The sequence below is a fragment of the Dendropsophus ebraccatus genome, chromosome 6, assembly GCF_027789765.1.
Source record: "Dendropsophus ebraccatus isolate aDenEbr1 chromosome 6, aDenEbr1.pat, whole genome shotgun sequence".
NCBI lineage: Eukaryota > Metazoa > Chordata > Amphibia > Anura > Hylidae > Dendropsophus > Dendropsophus ebraccatus.
In genome coordinates, this window is record NC_091459.1 from 64,757,149 (window position 1) to 64,784,209 (window position 27,061).

General features: G+C 43.5%; 1 protein-coding gene across 3 annotated transcripts in view; it reads right to left on the reverse strand.

Moving 5' to 3' along the window:
• Positions 1-1,655: 1,655 nt before the first annotated feature.
• The window catches only part of ATP13A3 (ATPase 13A3), a 189,981-nt gene continuing 164,575 nt past the window's right edge, over positions 1,656-27,061 (reverse strand). For 2 of the 3 annotated variants that reach the window (XM_069975062.1, XM_069975061.1), the window contains exons 27-33: positions 11,593-11,665; positions 11,232-11,409; positions 10,686-10,858; positions 8,841-8,929; positions 8,643-8,723; positions 3,030-3,116; positions 1,656-2,604 (exon numbers count right to left, since the gene is read on the reverse strand). In XM_069975062.1, the coding sequence (XP_069831163.1) occupies positions 2,407-2,604; positions 3,030-3,116; positions 8,643-8,723; positions 8,841-8,929; positions 10,686-10,858; positions 11,232-11,409; positions 11,593-11,665 (879 nt within the window). In that variant the 3' untranslated portion in view covers positions 1,656-2,406. The remainder of the gene's footprint in view (positions 2,605-3,029; positions 3,117-8,642; positions 8,724-8,840; positions 8,930-10,685; positions 10,859-11,231; positions 11,410-11,592; positions 11,666-27,061) is intronic. The other variant, XM_069975063.1, reaches the window with a different exon arrangement.

Consider the following 27,061-nt stretch of genomic DNA (forward strand, 5'->3'; position numbering starts at 1 on the left):
GCCCAAAGAATGGACGGGTTCATTCTTTGGGCGGATGGCAGAATGTGCCCGCCCATAGAATGGAGTCTAAGGCACATGTGGAGAGTAAAGCAGGAGCGTGCGGGGATGAGCAGCGGACTCTGCCGCAAGTCCTCCATGTGTTTTGCTCAGTGCACATACCCTAAGCTTTAGAAAAGAACAAAAAACAGACAGACATCTAATATCCAAGTATATAGGGCCGGGGCAAGCAAACTCTAAGGGGAGCGATACACAGAAGAAACATGTGGGCTGAATGCTGTTTCCACCATTCACTCTTTCCTAATCTATTCATACACAAATGTTTGGTAGAGCATTCACAATAAAGGGAAGGGTAAGCCACTGTCAGACTCCTCTGGAAACAGCTTTCTTCCCAAGAATAAAAGGATTGGACAGTTGAACTGAACTACAGATGGTTGGCCGACACATATGATGTGTATTGATGGCTTTAGAGATCTACCACTGAGAAGATTTTTTTTTCCTGTCTGATCGAAGTACTATCACACATGTTTGGCTTGCTTGCATGTTAAATGAACTCGGTCTTAATTTCCAGATACTTTTTGCCTACAGGTAGGTTAGCTCTATATGTATGGCCTGCAAATATAAAAAAAACAAACAATCCTCCCTGAAAACAGTGCTACCTGAGATCAAAGAGGTGCAGGGCAGATTAGCTTACAAAATATGTAAAAAAAAAAAAAAAAAAAAAAAAAAAAAAAGAATAAAAAAATGTAAAAATTATATATATATAAAAAAAACAACACTTAGCATGATACTGTGCATTCAGGTTTAGTAAAACTACATTTTTCAACTAGTATAACTTGTTATATCACAACGTCTAATACAGTGGGTCACACAGAAGTGCAAGTCAGCATGCAGAGTTTACACTCCACAAACATTGGCTGCCTTATGTTCTCCACTGCACTGTTTCCATAACTCACATGGAAATGGTGCGAATTTTACTTGCGAGACACCCCACATCCACATGGCAGGAAGCTTGTAATGTTGTCATTAAATGAAAGTTAATACTGTTATCTATTTTCTATAGTACATACTTGAGCTAATGCTCTCTGGTTTATTTCCACATTTAACTCTTTAGTGCCTGAAAGATGAGAACAGAGAAAGATCCTTTTTTTATGGACAGTATCAGAACTGAACACAGCAAAATTCACAGCTCTAAGGTCTGAAATGCATAGATCTAGCTAAAAAATTAAAATAAAAAAAATAGAAATTTCTGTTAAGTTTTTACACATACATTTATAAAACAATCACTCGCTCTAAAATAATATATTGCAAAGAATTCAGAAATGCTTTCTAGTGCAAACACTTGATGGTTTTGGGTAGCAATAAATAAAGAAACCATACAAATGGTACATTCTATATTATATGTTTTTCAGAGAGTCAGGAACTTTCCAAAGCCAACTAAATGAAATACTGAACACCACTGTCAGCTCCCAGACAATATATTCTCTGTAAATACATCCTGTATCATTGCATATAACAAGGATATGGTCACAGCCGACCAGGGGTAAAATGAAAAGATTCTTTGGTACTCAACATGAGTTTTCAGTTAATGTACTCTCAGAAAACAGACAGATGTGCGATGTGGCCTAAAAAGGCACCAAAAAAAAAAAAAAAAAAAAGACATTTTAACCAACTTTATTTAAAAAAGAAATTGGCCCACAGCAATGGGACTCTAGCAGCTCAGTAGGACACAAAGATTTTACATGATCCCTAGGATATTGTGGGTTCAAGAACACGAATCTGCAGGACACTTGGTCATAATAAATGCGCTCATAAAAAGCTCAGTGCAACTGGACTAAAGCTGTGTAAGAGACCTCAAAACATCTGTGGGCAGAGTGTTTCAAGACTATAATTGCTCAACAAAAATCACTGTAATAGTAACTCAGTCTACGAAAAGACCATGGTCCCAACATCTGATTGTGGTTTTGTTCACAGTCAACAAACCTGACTGTTGCATAAATAAAAAAAAGTGTCCCTCCTATGTCTCCCTCTCATCAGACGTTCAACTGGATGTAGAGGGATTCAACTGCAGGCTACATGGTATAGTTGTCGAGGCCTGCGCATAACATTAGCCGGGCAACATACAGCTGCCAAGGTAACTGTATTGTCCGACATTCAGTTAAGTCTCTCCACATTTCATCTGAAGATTGGGCTCAAGTAACATTGGGAAGGAGGCTTTGTAATTAATTTCATTTCTGAAGTCTTTGCAAAAAGTTATCCATACAGACATTACATCCAGACTTTTGTATGAATGGAGGCATTATGTAAAGGGCTCTGCAGAGAACTGCTCCACAACGCATTGCAGATATCCCATGCAGTGCATATGAATTAACCAATATAAAAATAAGAATAAGCCAAAGAGAGTTGCTGCTACGTAATTGTGACAATTTGATAGCTGCCATTCTCTAGTGTAGACTGTTTAGCTTCTGTAGTAGTTCTTGGCTTAGGTGGCCAGTCTGGATCGACCAACAGCTCCTGTGCTAAATGCATGTATTTGGCTTTAGGAGTCTTCTTTTTGCAGAAGCACAAGGAGGACAAAAATCGTGCTGCCCAGAGATCATTCGCCTCCTATGAAGAAAAAATAGTTTAATCACACTGTATGCTGAAATACTGGACTTTGTAACCTGAAGGAGTGTGTAAAGACAGAATATGAGCAGACATATCAAAATAGAGCAAAAGTATTATCCAAAACCAGAAACATAGGTTTTAACAAGTTTAGTAATGTGATTTGTTAATATAGTCTTGCAGAGATACTGTACTGCAAGTACTTACATTAAAAGCAATAGCCACCCTTCCACCGATGCAGTCCTTTCACAAAACCACACAGCATGCACATATAGCACACCCAAAAGCCTGGCTAAACACAGATGTGGTGAAGAGATGAAGAGGCACATAGATAACAAGATACATGACATTGCTTAGCTGCTAATGCAAGAGATAAGGGGACCGAAGAGTTCAAGCTTCCTAATACATATGAACAGTGAAGTTCCAACCTGTGGGGGGTGGGTGACCATGTGGGGCTCTCCCTGCTTGTCTCGGTTGAACACAAGTTTCCAGAGTATGATATCAAGGACGATATTCTGCGAAAAATTGTGGGTGGACGGGAAGAATTAAAAGCACCAATTCATTAGAAACATGCAAATTATATTAAAATAGTCAAAACAGGTCAATAGCTCTCATCAGACACAATCACAGGCCACAATTATCAGGTACTTACCATGGAAATGCTTGTATGATAGAAAAACACTTGTGATTTTAAACGTGGTTCAGTGTATTGCAATATAGCAGATTGGTACAATACCGATGCTTTTGCCAAGTGGTTTAGAATTAGGATGACAACAATGACCCCAAATATTAAATACTATGCCCACCTTGCAACCAATGTGTCTAACATGACAAAGCAACTTTTTAAATAGCGGTGATCAAAAAATATCCTGTTATGTTACAGCTCCTATACAGACCTATACATCTCGACAGTAATAGACAAACACTGTGTATTCTGACCCTTCAGCCATACACGTTCCCCCTGTACCATACAAAATGTATACTAGCAATTAGAGGACATATGAATAGACTGTGACTGCAGTATACAGCTACACATTGTTTGTTACCACAAAGAGGAATATGTCTGCACAATAGCTGTAAACACAAAATGATAGAAATTTTTTTTATGAGGGCTACAGCCTTTGTAGGGTTGCTGAGTTTTTGCATTGGAAAGAAAATTTTAAAACTGTGGTTGCATTTAACATAACTGAGCACTAAAATGCAATATATGCGTCTCTTCACCAATCAACTTGGCAAAAGATAATTCAATGATATTTTGTTAGTCCATTCATCTTTAAGATATATGAATATTTGCACTGAAATTGGCGTGATTTCAAAATAAAAAACAGATAATTCCATCTTATATTTCCATTAGAATCGATTTATTGAAAATTATTTAAACCTATGTGCAGAAATAACATACTGAAGTCCTGATTTGGGTAACCTCTGTTGACAAATGCACAAACGCCAGACAAAGATTTCTAACAAACATAATTGGCGCATCACTTTTGGACACGGAAAAGCCTATATGTTTGTTTGGAAGTCTTCTCTCTTCCCTCATTTCCAACGATAAAAATTATATTATAAAATGTATATCATATTTCTCAAGTCAACAAACACAAGAGGAAACAAACACAAGAGGAAAGAGCAGGCACTACGATCCCCAGCGCTCCTGACAGCACAGCTTCCCATACGCCAACTGACTGCTCTGGTGGTGCTCGCTGCTGAAAGTACAAGTTCAATGCAGATAGTTGTATAGTAGATGAACAACGGCAAACTCACCAATGTAGAGCGGAATAAGATGCTTTATTTCAGGGAAAGAGCAGTGTACAAGCAAGTGGTGCGTTCCACAGATTAGAGCGACGGCGTTTCGCGGTTGCGAAGCCAGTTGAAGTTGCAAGAGCGCGAAACGCCGTCGGTCTAATCTGTGGAACGCACCACTTGCTTGTACACTGCTCTTTCCCTGAAATAAAGCATCTTATTCCGCTCTACATTGGTGAGTTTGCCGTTGTTCATCTACTATACAACTATATTATATATACACACACACACACACACACATACATACATACACACACATATACTATATAGTAATGTAGATATATATATTTCACATAAGTGCTTCTACTCTTCTATTCCTTGTACAAAAGTAAGCATGTTATTTAGTTATTTAGCCATGGATGTTACATGGGTACTCTGAACATTCAGATTTTTTAAAATATATATATTGCTGGGGTTGATGAAAGAACAACCCCCCCAAACTCAATTAACACTGGGGGGCCTTGTGGAGTCTTCTTGTCTCCTGCACTGGCTGCTACTTCTGAGCTGTGATTCATCCTAGCAGTGAGCGCCAATCAGTGAGCGCAGTGCTGCTCCACTCAGCGATCAGCTAAGCAACCCCAAACAAACACAGTGTATAAAACTGTAGGTCTCTTATAACATTTACAGTAGCAACCTACTGTATATTCTACTGGACAGAATATTCTACATATTATAATATATATATATATATATATATATATATATATATATATATAACTATATATATTATATTATATATAACTAGATTCTACAAATAGAAGACAGACAAGCCATCACTCAAACTGGCATAGTACAAATGGACCAACTCTGACACTTACAGCGAGGAGCTGTTCCGCCTGTATTTGAAACAAGACATTTGCAGGCTAACCCTTACATGCTTATTAGAAGCAAAGAGCAGGCTATTGACAATACATGACTGCGCTGCAGTAAATGAAGCCAATGGGTGTCACTGAGCAAACACAAAACCAAACTTGCTTTGCAATTCGCAGCATGCCTTGCAGCAATAAATGCATGTATAGTTTGGCGTTATAAAAGCATTAAGCAAACCAGCACTTTTGGTTTTATCAATAAACCATACATTTATTTATTTTATTATTTTTCTGTCGATATAAGCAATAAGAGCAAATGCACATGGGATGATTTTGCTGCAGGATTATGGTGCAGATTCAAGCTACTGTATGTTCACAACGTATAAACAACGGCCATTATTTGGCACGCAAAACACTGGCCATTGTTTTAAAGGATGAAACTACGGCCATTGTTTTAAATGAAAATTGAATTGTAGTCTGGTCTATGGACAACAGCTGTGTCAATTATTTCCACGGCCGTACCAAACAACGGAAATACACTGTATAAGCAACAGGGGACTTTGCATTGACTTCAATGCAACATATTTTTATGACAAGAACGGGTGTTGTATTAATTGCAGCTTCTCCATTAGCATACCTTGTGAATATATATAATAAATGGAGAGGGGGTTGAGCATGACTGCTGCTGCTCCATTCAATGCCTACAGGACAGATGAAGCCAGCCAAGTACTGTACTCCATCCCAATTAACAATTCAGACCCTAACAGGAGTAACAGCAGGCAACGTTACAGTACCTACTTAATAGGGTTGAAAGAAAAAGAAAAAAAAACCTCAAGAGATGGGTCCATCAAGTTAAACCTAATTCTGTTCTGTGGTGTTTCAGTGCCAAAGGGAATAGCCGCCTTTTAAAGCAACTCTGTACCCACAATCTGACCCCCCCCCCCCAACCGCTTTTACCTTTAGATAGCAGCTTTTAATCCAAGATCAGTTCTGGGGTCCATTCGGCAGGTGATGCAGTTATTGTCCTAAAAAACAACTTTTAACTTGCAGCCCTGTGCCAAACGGCTGTGGCCTAGAGTGTGTGTGTTCATTAGGCTGGCACATCCTCTCTGTCGTTCCTCCCCACCCTCTTCATCATTAGGAATGTCCCAGGCAGATTTTCTCCTTTTCATCACCTGTGTGAGCACGGCACATGGGCTGGATTGTTAAGGCACCTGTGCAGTGTTAACTGCAGAGGAATAAGAAAAATAGTGCCAATGGCATTCCTAATGATTAAGAGGGTGGGGAGGAGGGACAGAGGGGCGGTGCAAAGTTAGTGCACAGATACTCTTGGATTAAAAGGAGCTATCCAAAGGTACATGTGGTTTGGGGGGAGACAGATTGTGGGTACAGAGTCGCTTTAAATAGGATTATAGTAAGTGACTTACTGATACATACTGCCTACAGTGTGGGCCCACTCTTTATAATTCGTCACTCCCTCCACATACCCTTTAAGTAATAATATTATAAAAACTGCATACACTATGAACAGTTTACATAACATAAGACTAAAATGAGGCACCTTAGTAGATAATTATATGGAAAATGTACAAACAGGTACTGAATGTGCAAAGTTACCCGATGTGAGTGGTATCAGCATTTACTTCTAGTAATGCTCACCTGGGCAGGTCATACTGTAGGCACAACACTCTGAACAGCATATGGTGTATACAGGGCTGCTACTTACCACCTTCGAAACTGCTGAGAAATCCAATGTACAAGGAAACAGGAGAAAACTGGTGGCTTAAAGTAACACAGCCACATTGGGGCTATTTTGCATCAAACCCTGTCTTCTAGATGACAAAGACAATCCCATACAGCCTCAAGTTAAAGCAGCTCCAGCATCACCACCCCTCAAAGTCAGTAGCCAATATACATCCACATTGAGGGAATTGCGTTACTTCAGTCAACCAATATTCTCCCATTTCCTTGTCTTAAGGAGACACTTTGGCATAAGTTTAGGCCACAGACTACAATAGGATACCTAATGGCTTTTTGGATATGTTTATTTTCTATAAAATATTGCAAAAAAGGTGATGTGTAAGCATTAGTGCTTGAAATTTCTAATCTGATGCCTGCACCTTTGTCAACACTATGGGGGAGATTTATCAAACATGGTGTAAAGTGAAACTGGCTCAGCTGCCCCTAGCAACCAATCAGATTCCACCTTTCATTTTCCAAAGAGTCTGTGTAGAATGAAAAGTGGAATCTCATTGGGGCTGCTAGGGGCAACTGAGCCAGTTTTACACCATGTTTGATAAATCTCCCCCCTTAAGCATGCTCGAGTCCGATCAGTCGGCATTTGAATAATAGTGGCTGAAGAACTTCGATGCAGCCCTAAGGTTGCCTGGAAAATGTAGATACTGACAAAGACTGTATCAATGTTTCACAGATTTCCTAAGGCTGCATCAAACTTCTTCAGCCACCAGTATTCAAATGCTGACTGATTGGACTCGAGCATGCTCAAGTTGCGTTCATTTCTGCTAGTTTTCTGCCTGTTCACCAAGTTTGCTTTTTAAAAGAACACTAAGCAGATCCCATCCACCAACCAAATCAATAAGCACAAAGATCGACACGTAACTGTCATAATACAAAAGCCACAAAAGCAAATGACTGGTGTACATCTGGATCCATATTTAAAGCGTAACTGTCATTTCAGGGCCATTTTTCTGAAAACATTAAATATCAACAGTACAAGCGATTTTAAGAAACTCTGTAATAGGTTTTATGTACTAAAAGAGTTTCCTTCTGTAGTGAAAAAGCAATCTCCCAGCCTCCCCCCTCACATCAAATGAAGCAGGATTTCTGTCTCCATTATGTGGCTATGGAGAGGGGAGGGGCTGTTAGGAGTGACTGAGCACGGAGGATTTCTGCACAGCACAACACCCTGCAATCTTCTCTCAGTAAGTTCATAGATAAGCACTGACCTTTCTGACACCTGAATTTAGAGTTTTAGGTGCCCAGAGAGTCTACAAACAGCTGACCTATATGTCACCTCTTCCTGCTCCCTCATCTCCCTCAGCCCCTCCCCTCTTCATAGGCTTACAATGGAGAGAGCAGAACCCGTCTTCACTGGCTTCTCTGTAATGAAGACGTGTTTGCCTGATAATGCACAGATACGAAGTCAGGGGGGAGGGCTGGGAGATTGCTTCTTGAGTACTGAAGGAGGCTTTTTTGGCTGATGAAACCTATTACAGAGTTTCTTAAAATCGCTTATACTACTGATTTCTGCAATAAAAAAAAAACATGACAGTTACGCTTTTAACTTGTTTGAAGCTGGAGGTATGACTCTTTGATATATACTTGATGTTCAAATTTCTAATAATTTTTCTATATAAACCAACAGCAAACCATTCATCTTTAAATATTGCCTAAAACATTCCTAGGACTTACCTCAACAAAAAATGAAGTAAGGGCATTTCCAATAATAATGAAGAGCAGTACAAGGCGCCATTGAAATGGAACACAGACCAACTACAAGAACAAAATGTGAATGAAATAGAAGTGTTATAACTTAAAAGTATTACAAAGCATAGTAGCTAGCACATGTAGAACCATCTATAACTCATATGTTATTAATGCATGGCTTACCTCAAAGGCCTTGTCGACAGATTCAATTGGATACAGCATGAAGAAAAATATTAAGGCAAAGAGAGCCAATACAGAGATTATAAAAAGATCTAAAGGAAGAAGAAAAGAAATAATTAAGGGGTTTCCCTTTACCCATTCCATACAATCTATAGAAAACTTCTCAATGTTAAAGATTACAATAATTTAAAAAGGAACCTGTCAGCTGTTTCAGCCAAGACCCTGACTGAATACTGTATTTCTGGCTAAACTTTAAAGAGTCACTGTCGTATTTTTTTTTTTTTTTTTTTTGCAAAAAGCCTTTTCCCAGGTCCCCCCCCCTCCTTCCTCTTTTCCATCCACTGCAAAAAATTTGAAAATTGTGACTTGTTGCATGAGTCACCCTGTCTGTTCTAGGGAGAGGGGAGGGGGGAGGAGGAAGGAGGGAGTTAGCCTGCAGCAGAAAGCAGAGAACAGAGGATTACAGGCACGGAGCTGGGTGACAGCAGTAATCAGAGCTCAGAGAGGTCAGTGGTGACTGTCAAAGGAGATAGAGGGTAAGGTATTTGTAGATTAAGGGTACAAACACACACACCGTATATGCAGCAGATACGCAGCAGATCTACAGCAGATGTGATGGTGCAGATTTGATGCTGTGTTCAGTTATTTAGATCTAATCTTCTGCGTATCTGCTGCGTATCGCAGCAGAAAATACGCTGTGTATACAGTGTGTGTGTTTGTACCCTAAGACTGATTCATGCAGCAAATACGTCAAATGGGTTTGTACCCTAACTCTTTGTTGTCCTGTTTTGGTCTTTTATTTAGCTCTCTCCATAGGAGAACAATGAAGACAGGGGAGAGCTTCAAAAATGCATTTTTCGGCTAATGAACCCAATTACAAAGTTTCTTAAAATCGCCTGGACTATTGATTTCTGCAGAAAAAAAAAATTCACGACAGTGACACTTTAATATCATAATTTTTCATAAATGCTGCAGCTTTTCAGGGTAACTCCAGTGTACTAATGGTATGTTTACATGGCCAAAAGACAAGTCAATTTGAATGCAAAAATCACACCAATTTCAACATCCAAAACACCATTTGTCTCTTACTGAATTAGGTGACTATATATTTATTTTGACAAGAAAGCATGAAAATAAAAATATATTTATATTGTAAGGTCTTTAGAAACCATTGTGCACCAAATGAAAAGATCATTTATGTGAACCTTTTAAAAGTAATGTAGTCAAAGGATTGTACAGAATCACTGGAATCAGTCAATGTAGTCCAAAAAGACGACCAGAGACTGAATGACTTCACGGGCACATGGCAACAAATCTACACATCTTACAATATCTAGAAGGCTATAGTCAAAGTAATTATGTCACATGGAGTACAGAAGTTCCAACCATATTTCTTGCAACGGCACATTTAAGTTTTAAGCCCCTATTCCGCGGGCCAACAGTGAGGAGCAAACGTGCGCTATTAGCTCGCTGCAGTCACTATTCCACGCAACAGCAGCGAGCGGGTAAGTACGGGAGGGGCCGCAGGGAGGCTGTTTGGGTGATCGCTAGATCTTCCTGGCAGCCCATAGAGGATAGCGGCGGTCTGCTGCTGCTGCTCCTATTCCATGGAGCGATGGCAGCAGATTGCTGCTATTCTAGTAGTTTGTCTTTCAACGTGTTTGAAAGACAAACAACGCAACGATCAGCCGACATGAACGATGTTGGCTGATCGTTGCCAGATATCGGACAAATACGGACGATAATTGTTCCGTGGAATAGGGCCTTTAGTGATCTCATTCTCTAGCTTCAGTTGAACAGAATATAGCTATTTGATTTTCCACGGTATACTTAACATGGTACACTTACAATTTTTGTAGCTAGGCTGGCGAAAGGGTTTTCCTTTTGAGAACACAACTGCCACAATGAGGTATTGGAAGCTGGACACAAAGAAGAGGGTGGTGTTTTCATAGTTTTTGATATTGTGGCTATCATGATGAGTGCTATTTCCAAGATGAGCATCCATGGAGACATTACATGCACTAAAATAGGAGGGAAAAATACAACTTAATATAAAACTAAGTATAAATGATAACAACCATGAACTAGTTTTAAAAGGGTACTCTGGAGAGTAAAAATTATTAAAAACATTGTTTTAATATTTTATTTTAATATACATTTGTGTCGTGAACTGCCCAAGACTTGGTCTCTTCCCTCTCCACTGTGCAAGCATGTAGGCTGCTCTGCATCAATGGTGATATGCACACCACAGCAGTGATTGAGACAGTCCTGCAGTTCTCGACGCAAACGCTGGTGGAAGCAGAGGCCCGTGTAATTAAAATAGATGTATTAAAAAAGAAATTTTACGCTCCACGGTAGCCCTTTAAACTTGGTTGACTTCAAAATTTTACTCACTTGCTGCTGGAGTTCCAGACCTCGTACCAGGGCTCTTGTTTTACAAATGTGAAAGCCATGGTCTGGAATGTCACGCAAATAACGATTTGGGAGAGGACAGAAAAGAGAAGTGGTCCCGAGATGAGACCAGACGGAGGTCTTTGTGCAACCAACTCTTTCCAGGCTGGGTTTAAACTCACTGGAGAAGGTAAAAATCCTTAATCATTGCCACATAAATTTTATTTGCTCCACAAAGGATGGTTATATAAATACAATAAAGCTAGACACACACACAATTTATTTATTTTTGAAAACTGAAACTCCGTCCATTTATCCCAATCACCACCCCCACACACACATACATACATAGCAAAATACCTACTTGTAAACACCACCACCAAGATTATTGCCAGGTCTATGAAAAGAAACTGGGAGTCTCCTAAGTTGCTCAGAATCTAACAGGAAGAAGATAAGTTTTAAAAGATGTTGAAGTGGCTAAGAAGCAACAAAACAGTCACGTTAACTTTAATACACATCGAAACCTACTTGCTTCAGATAATCTATTAGTGTAGAACAGACAGACGAGAGACTAAAGTATTTTTCACACAGTGCATATATATATATATGTGTGTGTGTGTGTGTTTGTTTTTTTTGTATGGAATCCGACATAAGCAACAAAATGATTGTGCACACACTCAAAATTACAAGAAAAAAAACAAACAACCAAAACAGAAGCATTTAAAAAAAAAAAAAAAAAGTAAAATTTCACATGGGTCCAGTAAAATAACCACAAAGCATTATATGGAGATTCAAGCATATAGAGATACACAGTTCCCAAAACAGCATCATACATATAGTGGGGAAAACAAGTATTTGATACACTGCTGGTTTTGCAAGTTTTCCCACCTACAAATAATGGAGAGGTCTGCAATTTTTATCATAGGTACCGTATTTTCCGGCGTATAAGGCGACTGGGCATATAAGACGACCCTTGACTTTTACGAAGATGGTCAGGGGTTCGCCTTATATGCAGTAAAATGTTAACCCCTTCCTGACCACAGCCCTGCTGCGGTCAGGCAGGAGTTAGCAGCAGCTTAATTTAAAAAACAAACAAAACACATTTAGCTCACCTGGGGCCTGTTCCCGGCCTCTGTGCGCCTCCCGTACCGTTCCTGGCGCAGGCAGTGCAACGTACACTACCTGCGCCGGAGACATAGATCGCCGAACCTCTCCTGGGCACCCAAGCGTCTCAGAGAGGCTCGAAGACACTCGGCCAGGTAAGCATCGGGAGAAAGAAAGGCGCCGGAAGTTTTTTTTATAGTGGTCGCCCCATACGGTGGGGATGGGGCCATTTTATGTAATAATATCCAAAATAATAAGTTAAAAATTGTACGTAATTTTCGGTTTTTTTTTTTTTTTTAAATATATAGGTTCTGGCACGTACAGTTGAAGTGTACTTATGATAAAAAAAAATTACAGATCTCTCCGTTCTTTGCAGGTGGGAAAACTTGGAAAATTGGCAGTGTTTTAAATACTTATTTTCCCCACTGTACATAATGCTTTTTTATGAGCAATGTCACCACTAGTGATGAGCGAGTACTAAAATGCAAGCAGCTGACTACTGCCTTTAAAACAGCTAAAAAATGAAAGGACTGCAGACGACATCCACAGATAGTATGGTTTGAAATGGATAACAAAAGGATGCCAAATTAGAATCCACCATTTTCACTGTCTGTTCCTTTGAACGGTGGTGTGTATCCTGTAGATACAATTGATGAACTGACAGCCCGGCAAAATAGCACTTGAATCGAAGTAGATTTGATTTGAAAATCGAAATTGAAGATTTAAAAAAAAAAAAAAAAAAGACCATAAAGTGGCCTTTACCGGCCTTTAGATAAGGCAGGCATGGAACCTCACAAACATTAGGCCTAACACAGTAGAGTACCGAGGGGCAGCAACCGCCATGAGGTTCCTAAAAGCCTCTGTCTCTACCAGCCGATAGGGCAGCATCTCCAGGCTCAGCAGTTTGCCTATGAGCACATTTAGGGCTTGTGCATGTGGGTAAGTGGCAGTGTATTTGCGCTTTCGTTCAAAGGTCTGTTGTAGGGACAGTTGAACACTGCGCTTGGACACCTTGCTGGAGGGTGTGGAGCATTGTGGAGGTGAAGTGGTCGGTGTAGGGCGGGAGGCGCTCGTTCCTGGGGCCAGCACCTGATACAGGGGAAGGAGCAGGGGTGTAACTTGCAGTAAGTGAACGGCCTTGGTTCCACTGAGTGGGGTGTTTAGCACTCATATGCTAACTTTCCCTGCATCATGTGACTCACCACTTCCCCCCACCACTGTTCAGTTTGAATTTGACTGTAGGAGTTGGGGTAACATTCCCTGGTTGACTTGCGGAAATGCGCACAGATGCGCTGCACCTTGGTGAGCAAGTCAGGCAAATTGGGGTAGGTTTTAAGGAACCGCAGCAACACAGTGCTTGCTCACTGTGGTTGCTGACAAGCTGTTGAAAATAAGTGGAGTTGAAAAAAGGAGTTAAAAGAAGGAGTTACAAGTTCTGGTAAGTGCTAAATCTCTTTCTTTTTCATTGTGTTTGTTGCACTGAGGATGATGGCTAGCGAGATGGAAGGTTTCATTTAGTGCGCAGTCTGCCGCATTGTACACACAACTGGAGCAGGTGTTCCATGGTGAGTACCGCTGTGACAGATGTCAGCATGTTGCCCATCTAGAAGCTCGAGTTAGAGATCTGGAGAAGCATATTGCAACACTGAGGGAACTTGGCCACCTTGAGAGGGAACTTCGGCTCACTGAGCAGGAAGTTAGTGGGTTAGAGATGGAGGGTGGTGATATAGATCAGGAGGCCCAAGTAAGTAGCTGGGTTAATGTAGTTAGAGGGACCAGTAAGGGATCCAAGAAAAGGAAGGCCACTTCTCCTACTGTATGCCCAAGCAAAATTGCCAAGTTAGGTAATGATGCAAGGGCATCCGTGTCAGAAATGGCAGCTCTAGTGGAACCTGTTCTCCCTAACAGCCGGGGGAACAGTCCAACTAGTAGTGGGCGGGATGGTATTGTAGGTAGGCCTAGACAGTTAGTGGTTGTAGGGGATTCTATAATCAGGAAGACGGATAGAATAATTTGTCGCCAAGACCGCCTCAACCGAATGGTTTGCTGTCTCCCTGGTGCCAGGGTTCGGCATGTGGTGGAAAGGGTGGATAAATTACTTGGGGGGGCTGGGGATGACCCAGCTGTCGTGGTCCAGGTGGGAACCAATGACAGGATACAAGGTAGGTGGAGGTCTATTAAAAATAATTTTAGAAAACTAGGTGCTAAGTTGAAGGGAAGGACCTCCAAGGTGGTATTCTCTGGAATACTGCCTGTGCCATGCGCATCGCAGGAAAGACAGTGGGAGCTTAGAAGTTTAAATGCATGGCTCAAGTCGTGGTGTAGAGAAGAAGGGTTTGGGTTTTTAGAGCACTGGGCTGAATTTTCATTCACTGTTTTCCGCAGATAATTTGCACCTTAATGGAAGGGGGTCCGCTGTGCTGGGGGAGAGAATCCTAGAAGGGGTGGAGAGGTTTTTAAACTAGGGATGTGTAGGGAGGACAATGTAGTGTGTAATATAGTGGCGGATAGGTTAGAGAGGGGACAGATCATTGAGGAGGGAGGAGAAGGGTCCTGTGGGGGGAGGATAAGAGCAGTGGATAGGGAGATCCATATGTTGCGGATAAACAGTGAGGATGATTGTAGCCACAGCACAGTAATAAATCCTATTTCTTATAATGAAGCGGTTAAACTCGATGGTAATATAAAGTGTATGGTTACTAATGCCAGAAGTCTAGCCAGCAAGATGGGGGAGCTAGAGGCCTTGGTTCTGGAGGTTGATGTGGTTGGTGTGACTGAGACATGGCTGGACTCCTCACATGACTGGGCTGTCAATATTCAGGGATTTGCAATGTTCCGAAGGGACCAGGTGGGCAGAAGGGGAGGAGGAGTATGTCTGTATGTCAGAAATGATATTAAAGTGAGTGTAAAAGATGCAATAGGGGGCGATGACTGTGATGATGTGGAAACATTATAGGTAGAACTACAGAAGGAGGTAAAGAGTGAAAAAATTATTCTTGGTGTAATCTATAGACCCCCCAACATTACTGAGGAGGTAGATGGCCAGTTGAATAGACAAATAGAGCGGGCTGCCCGGGAGGGAACAGTAGTGGTAATGGGGGACCTCAACTACCCAGATATAGATTGGGGTCACGGTTCAGCTAAAACCACAAAGGGGAGGGAATTTCTTAACCTCCTGCAGGATAATTTTCTGGGCCAGTTTGTGGAGGAGCCAACTAGAAGTGATGCCTTGTTGGATCTGGTTATTTCTAACAACGCTGAGCTGGTTGGGGATGTCACTGTCCGTGAACACCTGGGTAATAGTGACCACAATATAGTGACTTTTAGCTTAAAGTGTAGAAAAGAAAAACATGTTGTGAGGGCAAAAACCCTTAATTTTAAAAGGGCCAATTTTCCTGTGTTAACCCATAGCTGCACCAGGACGTTACTGAACGTCCTCGTGCCGCTATGGGAGTTCAGAGGGGGGTCGCGCGGCGACCCCCCTCTGAACTGCCACGATCCCAGGTGCCGCATGTAGCCCAGGATCGCGGCTATTAGCGGGCACGGTCTGATCGCCGTGCCCGCTAATTAAGTACTTAGAAGCAGCTGTCAAAGTTGACAGCTGCTTTTAAATACTTGCTCATCTCCATCCCAACCCCTACTATACTGCATGGATCTCTATGAGAGATCAGAGTGCATATACTAGAAGTCTCCCAGGGGGGCTTCTAGTATATGTGTTAAGTAAAAGAAAAATTTATTTTAAATAACACAAAATCCCCTCCCCTAATAAAAGCCTGAATCACCCCCCTTTCCCCATTTTATAAATAAAAATAAATAAACAAACAAACATGTTTGGTATCGCCGCGTGTGTAATCGCCTGAACTATTAATCACATTCTTGATCTCACACGGTAAACGGCGTCAGCGCCCAAAAATCCCAAAGTGCAAAATTGCGCATTTTTGGTCGCATCAAATCCAGAATAATTGTAATAAAAAGCGATCAAAAAGTCGTATATGCGCAATCAAGGTACCGATAGAAAGAACACATCATGGCGCAAAAAAATGACACCTCACACAGACCCATAGACCAAAGGATAAAAGCGCTATAAGCCTGGGAATGGAGCGATTTTAAGGAACATATATTTTCTTTAAAAGGTTTTAATTTTTTACAAGCCATCAAATCAAATAAAAGTTATACATGTTATATATCGTTGTAATCGTAACAACTTAAGGAACATAACAAGTCAGTTTTACCCTAGGGCGAACGGAGTAAAAAAATTACATCTGCCATAGCAAAGTACAATTAGTTGCGCAAAAAATAAGGGTTCATTTGGGTCTCTAGGTGTAAAAATGCAGGCGCTATGGCCTTATATACACGAGGAGGGAAAAAATGAAAACGCTAAAATGAAAACTGGCTGTGTCCCCTAAAGGTTAAGGGCAGAACTTCAGGGCATAGACTGGGAGCGGCTGCTATCATATACTAATACAGTTAATAAATGGGAAATCTTCAAATCCACATTAAATAACTGTACTGCCAAATATATTCCTATGGGTAACAAATATAAACAGTTAAAATCCAATCCCACATGGCTTACAACCGAGGTTAGAAGGGCTATAAATGAGAAAAAAGGGGCATTCAAAAAATATAAATCAGAGGGGTCAGCTGTAGCCTTTAAACATTACAAAGAAGTCAACAAAACCTGTAAAAATGTAATAAAAGCAGCAAAAATTCACAATGAAAGGCAGGTAGCTATAGATAGCAAAAGAAACCCCCAAAAATTCTCCAAGTATATTAATGCAAAAAAACCAAGGTCAGAGCATGTAGGACCCCTAAATAATGGCGAAGGGGAATTAATAACTGGGGATCAGGAGAAAGCTGAGTTACTTAATGGGTTCTTCAGCTCTAAATATACAAAAGAAGAGTATGGAGCTGTTGTGGGTGGGGCCAGTACTGAGGTGGGTGGGGCCAGTGCTGCTAACACATGTAATGTACTGAACTGGTTTACTATAGATATGGTCCAAGATAAATTAAACAAACTCAATGTAACCAAAGCTGCAGGGCCTGATGGATTACACCCCAGAGTTCTTAGGGAACTCAGTTCTGTAATTTCTCTACCCTTTGTGGACATGTCACTGGTAAAGTGTGCGAGGGGAGGTACATCTCACCCAGGCTACTGCTTACGGTGAGATGGTAAATCCGGGAAAGATCTCTTACTCAGCAGTATTATGCTGCTGAGTTGTTCTTTACATTTTTCGGGCCGGATTTACTGGAATGGTGGGTAGGTTGGTAGTGGGACCTGCCATTCCCTTCCCCCCGATCCAGTTCGGTTGTTGCAATCAGGTGTGCCCTGATTAGCCTGCAACAACTTAAAAGCTTCACAGTGCTACAGGGGATTGCTCTCAGCCAGGGGTGAACAGCTTGCATGCTGTATCTCCTGGGAGCAACGAATACTGCCGCCGCTGGGGCCTGTTCATACCCTGTGATACTGCCTACTGAAGAGTTAGACAGGAGACCTGTGTTAGTAAGTGCCCAGACGGGCAAGGACCTTTTTGTTTGGTTTTGTTCTGAAAAGCATGGTATTGCTACATTTCTGTTGAGGACTGTTTATGCTGCTAATAAACACCCAGCTGTTTTTATAAGTCCAAGTTTGCTGTCTGAACTGTGTCCAAACACACCATCCCCCGGGAAGATCCCTACAATTGGTGCTGCGGAGCGGGCAAAACGGTTGCTAGGGGCAACGGTGTGCATCAACTTGGCTACAGCTGCGTATGTCCTGGGTGAAGGCTGCTGCTTCACTCCAAAAACAGACAAGCAACATGGAGGAGATGATGAAGCAGTTAATGCAAGTGAGTTTGCAACAACAACAGGCGTTGGTCGCACAACAACAGGCTCAGGCAGCCGCTAAGCAGGACCAGGCGGCCGCTAACCTTCGCCATGAACAGGCAATGGCTGCACATCAGCAAGCGATGGCTCAGCAACAGAGACTTATTGAACACCTGATAGCGAAGCAAGAGGCGTCTGCAGGTGCTAATCCCCAGCTGGTGGCCGCAGCCGCTCCAGAGACTGTGTCTGTGAGAAGAGCTGTGCAGCGAGCGCTGCAAAAGATGACTGCTGATGATGATATTGAGGCCTACTTAACGGTCTTTGAGCGGGTGGCTGAGCGAGAGAAGTTACCCTCCACTGAGTGGGCAGAAGTGATTGCGCCCTATTTAACAGGCGAACCTCAAAAGGCCTATTATGACCTCAGTGAGCAAGAGGTCAAAGACTATCCTCGGCTAAAAGCAGAGATACTCGCCCGACTAGGAGTTACTGCTGCTGTCCGTGCCCGGAGGGTCCGCAACTGGAGCTACAGTCTGGACAAGTCAGCGAGGTCCCAGATGTACGACCTGATCCATTTGGCAAGAAAGTGGTTGGAGCCAGACACCTCTACTCCTGCCCAGATCCTAGAGAGGGTCGTGATGGATCGCTACCTCCGTGCACTTCCTGCTGATCTACAACGCTGGGTAGGACAAGGTGACCCTAGGAGTGCCGACGAACTCGTCAGCCTTGTGGAGAGGTTCCAGGCGACCGAGGACTACCTCCGTGATGTTCCTGCAGCACCTTCACCTCCACGGAGTGCCAGATCTGTGCCATCATCTGGTAAGAGACTTCCATCTATTGGGGTAGTGTGGAGGGGTGCTGATAGAGGGAAGAGCGCTCAGGAGGTGTCTCAAGGGCAAAAGACTGGTGATGGTCCCAGGTGGCTAAGTGGCCCTAAAAAGGACTCCCTGCCAAGGAGACCAGGCCCTATCCAGTGCTGGAGATGCCATGAGACGGGACATATGTCTGCCCATTGCCCTCTTACCACTGAGCCCATGGAGTGTGACGCTAGCCGGCGTCAGTCGCTATTTGCAGAGCCGTCTTTTGTTGCAGTCACGGGACTAGAGACTGAACCACAAGTCTGCAACGTTACGGTCAATGACTTCCCTGTTAAGGCGTTGCTGGACTCAGGAAGCCTTGTCACCTTGGTGCATGCCAGCCTGGTGACTGGGGACTTTGTGCCAAAAAGACATATGAGTGTGGTCTGCATACATGGCGATACAAAGGTGTACCCTATAGTACTGGCTAATGTCGGGACTGAACTAGGCACTGTACAATATGAAGTGGGTGTGGTTAAAAACCTTATGCATAATGTGATATTGGGGCGTGATTTTCCATTGTTCTGGGCTCTATGGGGAAAACAACAATCCCCTGAAAGGAGTGAGGAGACCCCTAAGTCTATTGCATTACCCACGGTAAATGATAAAAATGTACAGGATGAAAATGATGCTTTTCCTTTGCAGGTCCTGGCTGGTGAGGAAGAGGCTCCTCCCACTGAGCAGAATGTTCCAGACTTAGAGGTGTCTAGGGATAATTTTGGTACTGCACAGTTGCAGGACCCCACTCTCAAAAATGCGAGAGAGCAGGTCACTGTTATGAATGGGGTACCTCAGGAACCAGAAGCTGAGAAAAAGTTTCCACATTTTTCTGTGACTAACGATCTCTACTATAGAGTCACTAAAATTAATGATGAGGTTGTGGAACAGCTTCTGGTGCCTAAGTCGTACCGGCGTCAGGTACTCGACATGGCCCATAATCATGTCCTTGGGGGCCACTTGGGGACAGATAAAACGCAGGAGAGAGTCCTCCAGAGGTTTTATTGGCCTGCGATTTATGCTGACATAAAAAAATACTGTGAGTCGTGCCCCACATGTCAGCTTAGCGCCCCAGTGTCGCATTTCCGCAGTCCGTTGGTTTCGCTCCCCATCATAGAGGTACCTTTTGACCGCATTGCAATGGACTTAGTGGGTCCCATTGTAAAGTCGGCAAGGGGACACCAGTACATTTTGGTAGTCTTAGACTACGCAACCCGCTATCCTGAGGCTGTCCCCTTAAGAAACACTGCATCCAAAACAATTGCGCGTGAATTGTTTTATATGTTTTCCAGGGTGGGGATCCCCAAGGAAATCTTGACCGACCAAGGTACCCCGTTTATGTCAAAGGTGATGAAGGATGTATGCAAACTGTTTAAAATCTCACACCTACGTACCTCTGTATATCATCCCCAGACAGATGGATTAGTGGAGAGGTTTAATAAAACCCTAAAACATATGTTAAAGAAAGTGGTGGAAAAAGATGGTCGGGATTGGGATCACTTACTTCCTTACCTGATGTTTTCTATTAGGGAAGTACCCCAAGCGTCCACAGGGTTCTCTCCCTTCGAGTTGGTCTATGGTCGTCACCCTAGGGGTTTGTTGGATATAGCGAAAGAGACATGGGAAAGCGAGTCCACCCCATACAAGAGTGTTATTGAGCATGTAGCACAAATGCAGGACCGTATAGCCACTGTAATGCCCCTAGTAAGGGAACACCTCCAGAGGGCGCAAGAGAGCCAAAGCAGAATTTACAATCGTTCTGCGAGAATCAGGACATTTAGCCCAGGTGACCGGGTACTCATACTTGTTCCCACTGTAGAAAGTAAATTCTTAGCAAAGTGGCAGGGTCCCTATGAAATTGGAGAAAAAAATCAGTGAGGTAAACTACAAGGTACACCAACCAGGTAGAAGGAAGCCTTTTCAAGTTTATCACATAAACTTGATCAAACCCTGGAAAGACAGGGAATCCTTGGTGGCGACAAACTCTATTAATAATTTGTCACAACCAATCCCTCCGGTCAAGATTGGTGATACTCTATCAGTGTCACAGAAGCAGGAGACTAAAGAGTTTTTGCAGAAAAATAAAGACAAGTTTTCTGACCTTCCAGGGCGTACGCATCTCATTCACCATCACATTGAAACTGAGCCTAGAAGCAGGGTAAACCTTAAGCCCTATAGGATACCAGAAGCACGGAGGGAGGCGGTGTCAGCCGAGGTAAAACGTATGCTTGACCTAGGAGTCATTGAGGTGTCCCAGAGCGAGTGGTCCAGCCCGATTGTGTTAATCCCAAAGCCCAATGGAACTTGGAGGTTCTGTAATGATTTTAGAAAGTTAAATGAGATCTCCAAGTTCGATGCCTACCCCATGCCCAGGGTAGATGAGTTGATTGAAAGAATGGGTAATGCCAGGTACATAACCACCCTCGATCTCACAAAAGGCTACTGGCAGATCCCACTCACTCCTGAGGCTAGAGAGAAGACTGCATTCTCCACCCCTGATGGGCTCTTCCAATACGTAGTGATGCCATTCGGGTTACGTGGAGCCCCTGCCACTTTTCAGAGGTTGATGGACTTGATTCTGCGACCACATCGTGATTACTCCGCTGCCTACCTCGATGATGTGGTCATTTTTAGCCCTGATTGGGAAAGTCACCTCTGTAAAGTCCAGGCGGTGTTAGAGGCCATAAGTGATGCAGGGTTAACTATCAATGCAGAGAAGTGTGCACTAGCCTTAGAGGAGGCCAAATACTTGGGCTACATTATTGGGAGGGGGTTAATCAAACCACAGCTAAATAAAATCGAGGCAATACAGAATTGGCCTCAACCCCTCACAAAGAAACAGGTCAGAGCTTTCCTGGGTATTACGGGCTATTACCGTAGGTTTGTGCCAAACTTTGCCACAGTTGCAGCCCCGCTAACTGACCTGACAAAGGGAGGTAAGTCCGCAATGGTGACATGGACTCCAGAGGCCGAGAAGGCTTTTCAAAGCCTTAAGTCTGCCTTGTGTCAACAACCTGTACTAGTTACCCCTGACTTTAGGCAAGAGTTTCTGGTCCAGACAGATGCCTCTAATACAGGGTTAGGCGCCGTTCTCTCACAGGTCGTGAATGGCGAGGAGCACCCGGTGATGTACTTAAGCAGAAAACTATCCCCGGCCGAAAAAAACTATGCCATCGTTGAGCGAGAATGTCTGGCAGTGAAATGGGCCCTAGAGTCCCTGAGGTATTACTTGCTAGGCAGAAAGTTCAAGTTAGTGACCGACCATGCCCCCCTAACATGGATGAAGGTTAATAAAGAGAAAAATGCGAGGGTGACTAGATGGTTTCTGTCCCTCCAAAACTTTAATTTTACCGTGGAACACAGGCCAGGAAAGTTACAGGCAAATGCGGACGCCCTATCAAGGGTACACTGTCTGTGGGGACAAAATGCTCAGCCCTCCGGTCTGAAAAAGAGGGGGGGGATATGTGGACATGTCACTGGTAAAGTGTGCGAGGGGAGGTACATCTCACCCAGGCTACTGCTTACGGTGAGATGGTAAATCCGGGAAAGATCTCTTACTCAGCAGTATTATGCTGCTGAGTTGTTCTTTACATTTTTCGGGCCGGATTTACTGGAATGGTGGGTAGGTTGGTAGTGGGACCTGCCATTCCCTTCCCCCCGATCCAGTTCGGTTGTTGCAATCAGGTGTGCCCTGATTAGCCTGCAACAACTTAAAAGCTTCACAGTGCTACAGGGGATTGCTCTCAGCCAGGGGTGAACAGCTTGCATGCTGTATCTCCTGGGAGCAACGAATACTGCCGCCGCTGGGGCCTGTTCATACCCTGTGATACTGCCTACTGAAGAGTTAGACAGGAGACCTGTGTTAGTAAGTGCCCAGACGGGCAAGGACCTTTTTGTTTGGTTTTGTTCTGAAAAGCATGGTATTGCTACATTTCTGTTGAGGACTGTTTATGCTGCTAATAAACACCCAGCTGTTTTTATAAGTCCAAGTTTGCTGTCTGAACTGTGTCCAAACACACCATCCCCCGGGAAGATCCCTACACCTTGTATGAAATATTCCGTGATTCTTTGCTTACTGGTATTGTGCCGAGGGACTGGCGTAAGGCAAATGTAGTGCCGATCTTCAAAAAAGGGCTCTCGAACTTCCCCAGGTAACTATAGACCTGTAAGCTTAACGTCCATTGTGGGGAAACTATTTGGGAGGCTTATAAGGGACTACATCCAGGAATATGTAGTGGCTAATAGTATTATAAGTGATAACCAGCATGGTTTTACTAAGGACTGAAGCTGTCAAACCAACCTAACATGAGAAGCCTGGATGGGGGCGCAGCTGTGGATATCGTGTACGTGGATTTTGCTAAAGCGTTTGACACAGTTCCTCATGGACGTCTGATGGGTAAGTTAAAGTCTATCGGTTTGGAAAATTTAATGTGTAACTGGATTGAAAACTGGCTTAATAATGGTACCCAGAGAGTGGTGGTCAATGATTCCTACTCCGAATGGTCCCCGGTAATAAGTGGTGTACCCCAAGGGTCAGTACTGGGCCCTCTTCTGTTTAACTTGTTTATTAATGATATTGAGAATGGAATTAACAGCAATGTTTCTATCTTTTCAGATGACACCAAGCTTTGTAGTACAGTACAGTCTATGGAGGATTTGCAGGTGTTACAGGATGACTTAGACACACAGTGTTTGGGCGTCCACTTGGCAAATGAGGTTCAATGTGGATCAATGTACAGTTATGCACCTGGGTACTTATAACCCGCATGCATCATATGTCCTGGGGGGAGTTACACTGGGAGAGTAGCTGATGGAGAAGGATCTGGGTGTACTTGTAGATAATAGACTACAGAACAGTACACAATGTCAGTCAGCTGCTTCTAAGGCCAGCAGGATATTGTCATGCATTAAAACAGGCATGGACTCCCGGGACAGGGATATAATATTACCGCTTTATAAAGCTTTGGTGCGGCCTCATCTGGAGTATGCTGTCCAGTTTTGGAAACCGATTCATAAAAAGGATGTTCTAGAGCTGGAGAGGGTACAAAGACGGGCAACTAAACTAATAAGGGGAATGGAGCATCTTAGTTATGAGGAGAGATTAAAAGAATTAAATTTGTTTAGTCTGGAGAAGAGACGTTTAAGGGGAGATATGATTAACTTATTTAAATATATAAATGGCCCCTACAAGAAATATGGGGAAAAGATGTTCCAGGTAAAACCCCCTCAAAGGACAAGGGGGCACTGCCTCCGTCTGGAGAAAAAAAGGTTCAATCTCCGGAGGCGACAAGCCTTCTTTACAATGAGAACTGTGAATCTGTGGAACAGTCTACCATAGGATCTGGTCACAGCAAAAACAGTAGAGGGCTTCACAACAGGGCTAGACAAGTTCTTAGAGCAAAATAATATAAATGCATAAATGCATATGTATAGAACCTATCACCCCTCCCCCTTCCCTGCACCCATCCCCTTCTTGATTGAACTTGATGGACATGTGTCTTTTTTCAACCGTATTAACTATGTAACACTAGGTTGAAGACGTGGGCCAGGCATGGTACATGTGTGAGGCTGCTGAGTTGCAGAATCACCACCAGGTTTCGCCCGTTGTCACACGGAACCAAGCTCACTGCTAATTACACAGGGTAATTAGAAGTGAACTTGGATATGGCTGCACTAAGAAATAAAAAAATAAGAAAATATACTGATTTTGGAGGCTGTCGGGGCGGGAGGCGCTTTTGCCTGGGGCCTGGGCGGGGGGACTGACAGAGCCAGCACGTGACACAGGGGAAGGAGCAGGAGTGTGAATTGCAGTCACTGAACGGCCTTGGTTCCACTGAGTGGGGTGTTTAGCACTTATATGCCTGCGCATGCTGGTAGTGGTTAGGCTGGTAGTGGTTGCACACTACAGTCAGTCGGTCATCCGCACTTTCATTAAAGAACCTTCAGACTTGCGAACATCTAGGCCTGGCCACGGGAGTCTGACTCAGTGAAACAGTTGCTGAATCTGACCTACTTGCTCTACCCCTGCTTCTCCCTCTGCCCACCCCTCTTCCTCTTCCAACCGGTCCTGTGAATGAACTTGCCTCCCCCTCAGAAGCACTGTCTTCACTAGGCTTATCCACCCAGCTCGGGTCAGTCACCTCGTCCTTATCCACCAGCTCTTCCTCCAATTCCTTACTCTGCTCCCCACTTTGAGTTACATCCATGACAACAACCTCACTGTCTGACAACCGTGTCTCATCGTCATCATCAGACACCTCTTCAAACCCTGCGTGCAAGTCCCCACTCTTATCACCCACTGACTGGGTGAGCTGCATAGTTTGGGCTTTGGGACAGATCGACTGCTCCGGTTGCTCTGACTCAGGGAAGGTTCCAGAAAAGAGTTCCTGGGAGCATGTGGTGGATCTGAATCCCTCCTTTCCCTGGAGGGGCCAGGCTGTGGGGAAGGAGGCTGAGCTGCTGGAGCAAGGGTTCCACTCCCTTAAGTAGCGTGGGTGGACTGCGTGGAAGACTGGGGGGTGGATAAGTTACTGGACACATTATCCGCTATCCATGTGATCACCTGTTCACACTGCTGCAGTTTCAATAGCGGTGTACCCCATGACCCCGTAAGTTGCGAGAAGAAGCTAGGGAGTGAATGTCTGCGGTGGGCCACTGCCCCCTCCTCAACGGGTGCTGCTGTGTCACCCTGCCCTGAACCATGGCCTCTGCCCACTGCATCGCTTGGAAACCCACGTCCTCGACCCTTACCCCTGGGGTTCATCATTTTATGGACACTGCACAGTCAAGACTGAGATAGCTGCACTAAAGATCACAGCAAGCCAAGAAAATATATCACTCAGACTACTTTTGGAGGTAGTCGTATAGAGTTTGGGTGTGTAAGTGCAGCTATATACTGTATGCCACCCTCTCACACAGGGCAATTAGCAGTGATCTGGATATGCATTCACTAAGAAATGTAGAAATAAGAAAATATACTGGTGGTTTGGTTTTTTGGAGGCTGGCGTATACAACCTGTTGGTGACTGCAGCTATTAAGTGTATGACACCCTCTCACACGGGGCAATTAGCAGTGAACTTGGATATGCCATCACTAAGAAATAAGAAAATATACTGGTGGACACACTAGTATTTGGAGGCTGTCGTATAGAGCCTGTGTGTAAATGGTGGTCTGTGGTCTATGCCACCTGTTACACAGGACAATGAGCAGTTAAGTTCTATGAAGGTGTACTACAAATCACAGCAATGCAATGTACGACAGCAGCAGCACCAGCCACAAAATAATAAAATAGTACTAAGCACTTCTTAGGGGTCTGTATGCAACACCTGCTGTCCCCTTTCTGCCAGCAGCCGATCACCACAGAGTGCTGCTGAAATCGTGGTAGCTGCACTGCAAGTCCCAGCCAGCAGTCTGGAGTAATAAAAAACAAAAAAAACACAACGATTTTAAGCCATTACAAGGGCTGTTTGCTTCTTTCTCTAGTATTCCCTGCCTACTGGAACGCTAATTCCCTCCCTAACGCTCTCCCTGACAAGCAGCAGCTCTGTGCCTATTCTCTTCCAGCATGCATGTGAGCCGAGCCTCGGGGGCCGAGATTTTTATATGGCAGGGTCATCTGATCTGGCAAACCAATCGCTGCTAGCGACATGTATGGGTCCCACATGATCACAGGATGTACCAAAGAGTCTCCTGCATGTTGATTGGCTGAGAAATTTGCCCAAACTTACAGGAAACGGATGATGCGATTTTCTTGAGTATTGCGAGATGCTCATCTGAGTAATACCCTAATACTTGAAGGAGTACCAAGCTCGGACGAGCATGTTCGCTCATCACTAGTGAAATCAGCTGTGAAAATGACAGTCGGTTGGGGAAACTGCCTTGAGAAAGCCTGCAGGCTGCTCTCCTTTTAGTCAATTGTATCAGCATTCTTTAGAATTAGCTTCTTCAGTACACCATACATAGAGAGAGTAAGGATTCAAAATCATCTGAGCAACAAACTATAATGATGAGATGTGACCAGAAAAAGTCTTCATGGCAGGAGGGGTCAGGTGGAGACAAAAGCAAAAATGAACTAAT